General features: G+C 55.3%; 1 protein-coding gene across 1 annotated transcript in view; it reads right to left on the bottom strand.

Annotated features, from left to right (window-relative positions):
• Positions 1 to 6,000, bottom strand: part of LOC116464144 (serine/threonine-protein phosphatase 2A regulatory subunit B'' subunit beta-like) — a 35,580-nt gene that overhangs the window by 19,401 nt on the left and 10,179 nt on the right. The window contains exon 2 of the mRNA XM_032147418.2: positions 4,433 to 4,618. Within this exon, the coding sequence (XP_032003309.1) occupies positions 4,433 to 4,618 (186 nt within the window). The remainder of the gene's footprint in view (positions 1 to 4,432; positions 4,619 to 6,000) is intronic.

Consider the following 6,000-nt stretch of genomic DNA (forward strand, 5'->3'; position numbering starts at 1 on the left):
TCAAACTGTACACTTAAAATTGGTGAATCTTAGTGTGTGTAATTATATCAGAATACAGCTGACAAAACAAAATACTCAACAAACTAGAAAAAAATGACAGAAGGAAGTGTATGTAAAAAAGATCACTGGAGAAATTCATGAGAGAAAGAACTGAAATAATCTGTAACACTGACAGCTGCTTACTGAGATATACGTTAGTCCGTAGCATGACGGATCAAGAAAGGAACCAGAAACAGATGATTCTGTCAAGAAAAAGTGTCTATGTCCGGGCGCGGTGGCTCACGCTTGTCATCCCGGCACTTTGGGAGGCCAAGGCGGGCGGATCACGAGGTCAGGAGATTGAGACCACGGTGAAACCCCGTCTCTACTGAAAATACAAAAAAATTAGCCGGGCGTGGTGGCGGGCGCCTGTAGTCCCAGCTACTCAGAGAGGCTGAGGCAGGAGAATGGCGTGAACCCGGGAGGCGGAGCTTGCAGTGAGCCGGGATTGCGCCACTGCACTCCAGCCTGGGCGACAGAGCGAGACTCCGTCTCAAAAAAAAAAAAAAAAAAGAAAAAGTGTCTATATGATGCAGATACGATAAAGATTTTTTAAATCGTACAAGACAAAGAAAAGCTTTACAGCAATAAATTTCTAAGTTATGCAAAAAATTGTTTTAGAAAAAACGTAAATCATCAAAATAGTCTCAATAAATGAAAACCTTGAATTAGCCAACAACGTTTGAAGGAAATTAACAGAGAAAAAAGTGTTTTCCTGTGGGGGCAGCTGAGGGGTGGAGTTTGGTGGAGGTGAAGGAGCTGATAATCCTTCCTCAAAGGGCTTCAGAGAAAACAGAGGAGTGAAGATGATGAGAGGGAGGAAATAACGTATGACGCCAGCCGTGACTCACACCGCAGACGGGAACAACCGAAACAGGAGAAGGCACACAGGGACCTCACTGCACAGCCACGGCTAAGATCCACGGGGGAACCCCCTCATCAAGTAAAGTCCCCGCAGACGTGAGTTCTCAAGCAGCCGCCGGCCAAAGTCCACACGCCTGACAACACACTCACTCACGCCACGTGGAGAATTCGAGACGGCGCGGGCCTTACGCGGGGAAGCCTGATGATGCCAGCGACACCCCTACTCGTTCGTCCCCTGGGCCGGGGGCCTGGCTCACAGAAAACCGTCCCAAAGGCACACGATGGAGACGTGGAAGGACACCTGCACCTGGCGGTGAGCTGGGTGCCACCGAGACAGGCTCGGCAGCCTTTCGGGGGAGCTGAAGTTTGCCTGCGGCCCCCGCACATGCTGGACGCTCACAGGGTTCTGCTGCCACAGCGCAGGTGCATTAAGTCACGAAAGTGCACACCCTGCTGGCCTCTGCCCACGGTCACCGTGGGTGCCTGAGCACCATGCTCTCCGCCTGCAGGGCCGGGTCGGTGCGTGCACGGACAGTGGGGCCTGTGGAGGTGTCCCTTGGACTCCCAGTGGTGCAGACACTGCAAGCAAGACAACTTCAGTCTCAGAGCTCTCCCCTGCCCCGCTGGGTCACACCCAGGTCACCCTGCTTCTCTGGGGCATCAAAGACAATGAGAAAACTTGGTTTTTACCACCAAACGTGACATCCAGCCAACGGACCAAGTTCTTTCAAGTCTTAAAGCCTTACTACCTTAGACGGCCACCAAGGCCACCGCCGCTGTGCGTGGAAGCAAGGTCACGCCAAGAGCTGAGTCCTGGAAGGAAAACGACATGAAGCACGCATGTGAGAACCAGGTGCCATGGAAACACTGTGGGGGGTGGGGGTGGGGGCGCCGAGGGGGGGAAGCACAGTGGGGGGAGTGGGGGCACCGAGGCAGGGAAGCACAGTGGGGGGCGCCGAAGACGGAAGCACAGTGGGGGGGGGCACCATGGCGGGGAAGCACCGCGGTGGGGCAGGGTGGGCGCCATGGCAGAAAGCACCGAGGAGAATATGTGGGTCCCGTGCAGGAACCTCACTGCGCTGCGCGAGTGGCTTTGTAGGACCCGAAGGGGACGCAGCACGTGAGCTGCAAAAGAGGTGACTGACCCAGCCGGAGGCGTGCAGAGACCCTGTGGGTGGAGCCGGGCGCACTCGGCGAGGGTGAGTTCTCAACACAACGGAGGCTGTACTGAAAAGGATGAAGGTGTCCCAGCAGACGGAACGCCAGCAAAGAGACTTCCCAGTGAAGGAACTCTCAAAGATACCCCACAACTTCAAGAGCACCAAGGATAAAACGCGGAAGCTGAGCAAGGCGTGTAAAGTCGAGTGAGTCTGCCAGGGCACGGAGCAGGGGCTCACTCCACACAGGACAAGGAGGTGGCACTGCTGTAACTACTTTTGGCAAGTTTTTACTGAGAGATAAAACAATTCTTAATGTTTCTGGTGTTTTAAATTACAGCATACTAGGTAAACATTAGTTCTTTACATGTTTGCAACCAACTGTAAGCAAGTTTCTAATATTTCAACAAAAATGATTATAGAAGGATCCTAATTTTTCCTGGAAGATGGTTTTCCATGGTTGTGACTTGACGTATCTGGTCCTTTCATGGCCCCACACTGCCGTGCAAGACAGGGACACCTCTACAAATACGGACTGACTTAGCAAAAACAAATACCCAAGTGTAAAAGAGAACACTAATTTTTCTCTAAGAAATGCAAGAAGTATGTATGTTCATACTCATACACATATTTGTGCATAGTTGCTCATATTAAAAGCTAAAATAACAATAAGAGGGTAAACCAAAGCTATGGAAACTATTACCTCGGTGGAGAAACAGCACAGACAGGGACAGAACCTGGACTTATCTAAATGTCTGCTTTGTTAGTGTTCACTTTGTAACCATGGAGGTTTTTACGTATTTATAAAACAAAACTTTTAAAAATACTTTAAGAAGACAATCCCTAATAGAAAAAGGGGGGGGGGGGGACACTTCCCAATGTGTTCTTTCAGACCCGTATTGCCCTAAAACCAAGATCAGACAAAGGACTCACAAGAAAACTACCAAGCAGTGTCTTCTCTGTGAATCCAGTTGCAAAAATTATTGGAATACAGCAACATATAAAAAAGATAAGACACAGCGACCATGTGGAATTTATGCCAGGAATGCAAGGTTGGTTTAACGTCCAAAAACCACCTCATTCAATAGACTGCATTAATAGGTTAAAAAACAAAAACTGGCCAGGCGCAGTGGCTCACGCCTGTAATCCCAGCACTTTGGGAGGCCGAGGCGGGCGGATCACTTGAAGTCAGGGGTTCAAGACCAGCCTGGCCAATGTGGTGAAACCCCATCTCTACTAAAAATATAAAAATTAGCCGGGCATGGTGGTGCATGCCTGTAGTCCCAGCTACTTGGGAGGCTGCGGCAGGAGAATCACTTGAACCCGGAAGGTGGAGGTTGCAGTGAGCCAAGATCGCGCCACTGCACTCCAGCCTGGGTGACAGAGCAAGACTTTGTCTCAAGACAAACAAGCAAACCCAAAAAAAACAGAAACCTGCCCACTCCTGTGGACCCCCTTCACAGCTGCAGAGCTGGAGAGGGCTGGGGAGCAGGGGTCATGCCCCGAGGGGCTCACGTGTACCGGGCACCAAGGCTCTGGGGCTCTGACCTGGAGGGGTGGGAGCATCGGCTGCCCAGTGACTCCACCTGGAGGGTAGGAGGCTGGAGACACGGGCACAGGTCCCTGGAAACACAATCGCCCACCAGGGGTCCAGACACGCATCCCTGGTGTAGGCATTACCTTGGTAACGCACAGACACTAAACCGAGCGTGCTCAATCTCCGGGCGTCCATGCGGTCAGCCTGGAAAGCATGCAGCTGAGAAGGAAAGCAGGTGGCGAATGACGCACATGGCACCGCAACACTCAGGGTGAGTCTAGAAATGGGCCCATGGGGCCACTGCTGGGGGACAGGGGTCCATGGCTGCCCAGCCTGGGACGGCGGCTCCTTGGGCAGAAAGGGACACAGCCAGGAGGGTGCAGAACGGCCTCCGAGAGCCATAAGAGCTGGTGCCACTGGCCCTGGAGGGGAGAGGAGGGGAGAGGAGAGGAGGGTGGCACATGGCAGGCCTGTGCTCTTTACGGCCTCAGGATGAGAATGGAATTCCTACTCGCGTTTCAGATGCTTAAGAATTCACACGGCAGCAACCAGACAGCAAACCTCAGACCACAACTATAACCTCAGAGGAAACCTGGGCCACTCCCGCACATGTGTGAAACGCACCCACCTCGGCTGCTCGGCCTCATTCATGCTCGTGTGATGTGCACCCGCCTCGGCCGCTCCACCTCATTCATGCTCGTGTGACACGCACCAACCTCGGCCGCTCGGCCTCATTCATGCTCGTGTGACACGCATCCGCCTCAGCCGCTCGGCCTCACCCTCACATGCCCGCAGTACCACCTCGGCTGCTCCGCGTCACACGCGTGACACGCACCTTGGCCACCAGACCCATGTCATCCATGGTGGCCCTCTCGTGGGGGAACTGGGCGAAGGTGCTCTCGATCTTGCTGATGACGGCATCCACATTGATGGAGTCCTGCGGGCGTCCTCTGGGGAAGTAGAAGGTCGGAATGCTTTGGCTTGTGGCCGGGGGCAGAGGCTCTTCCTTCCGCGTCTGAACCTGAGGAGTCGACAGACAGCGCTCAGTTAGAACCTGGGAGCATCGAACGCCTTCTCCACCCAGACAACACAAGGGGCCTCTCTAGGGCTGACGGTGCTGAGGCCACCTGACCCCAGCCGGGAGAGGACACGCTGCAATCCCTGTGGGGGACCACACACGTACTCCACTGCAGGGCCACCTCCACCCAGGAAGCCACACGGTGCTGCCACGGACCCCACTGTGGGTGGCTGCTGTGTGCCACTGAGCCCCCACCACACCGAGCAGGGTCCTGGGGACAAGGGCAGGTACGTGCCCCAGATGCCTGAGAGCCCAGCCGGGACCCACTCCTGACTCCCAGCGGCCACACCACTGACCCCACCACACCTGGCAGGGCCCCGGGGAAAAGGGCAGCCGCGCACCCCAGACGCCTGAGAGCTCAGACGTGGAGAGGCACAGGCGCCGTCCACAGGCAGCCCTGTCCCTGGAGCCCGGGCGACTCACATTCTGAGAGGCAGGGGCAGGGCAGGCAGCCACACAGCCAGGCGAAGGGGTCGACCACCAGGTACTGCTGTGGACACGCCTCAGCCCCTCACCCAGTGCACAGCCCACGCCCACGGGCTCTTGGCCCCACTCAGCACTAGCACTCCCCTCACCCAGTATATCCACAGGCCCCAGAACACTCAAGAGTCTCCTGCTTGTATCTCTACACAACCTGCGAGGTGGACATTTGATCTCATCCCGTGATGCTAAAACACCTCCTGAAATGGTTAACGGCATCAGCAACAATATTGCGTCCTCCTCCATCAACTGCCCAAAGGACGGTGCTGTGTCCTCCTCCACCATCAACTGCTGAAGGGACAGGGCTGCGTCCTCCTCCATCAGCTGCATCCTCCTCCTCCTCCAACTACCCAGGGGACGATGCTGTATCCTCCTCCTCCATCAACTAACCAGGGGACGGGGCTGCATCCTTCTCCATCAACTACCCAGGGAACGAGGCTGCGTCCTCCCCCATCAACTACCCAGGGGACGGGGCTGTGTCCTCCCCCATCAACTACCCAGGGGACGAGGCCGCATCCTCCTCCTCCATCAACTACCCAGGGAACGAGGCTGCGTCCTCCCCCATCAACTACTCAAGGGACGGGGCTGTGTCCTCCTCAACCAACTGCCATGGAGGAGGGTCCGGGGAGGAAGTCCCCATACCAATGGACCACAGCTCAGGGCCTTTGCACCCACAATCCTGACTGCCTCGATCAATCCAGGACTGGGTCCGAGCTCCAGTGTCCTCACAGAGAAAACAGTCCACCCTGCTGTCCCTACAGGACCCTCACCCCAGAGCACAAGGGTCCCACAGACAGCGCCCCAACTGTCCCCACCCTGCTGTCCCTACAGGACCCTCACCCCAG

The sequence above is a fragment of the Hylobates moloch genome, unplaced genomic scaffold (genome assembly GCF_009828535.3).
Source record: "Hylobates moloch isolate HMO894 unplaced genomic scaffold, HMol_V3 SCAFFOLD_215, whole genome shotgun sequence".
Classification (NCBI taxonomy): Eukaryota; Metazoa; Chordata; class Mammalia; order Primates; family Hylobatidae; genus Hylobates; species Hylobates moloch.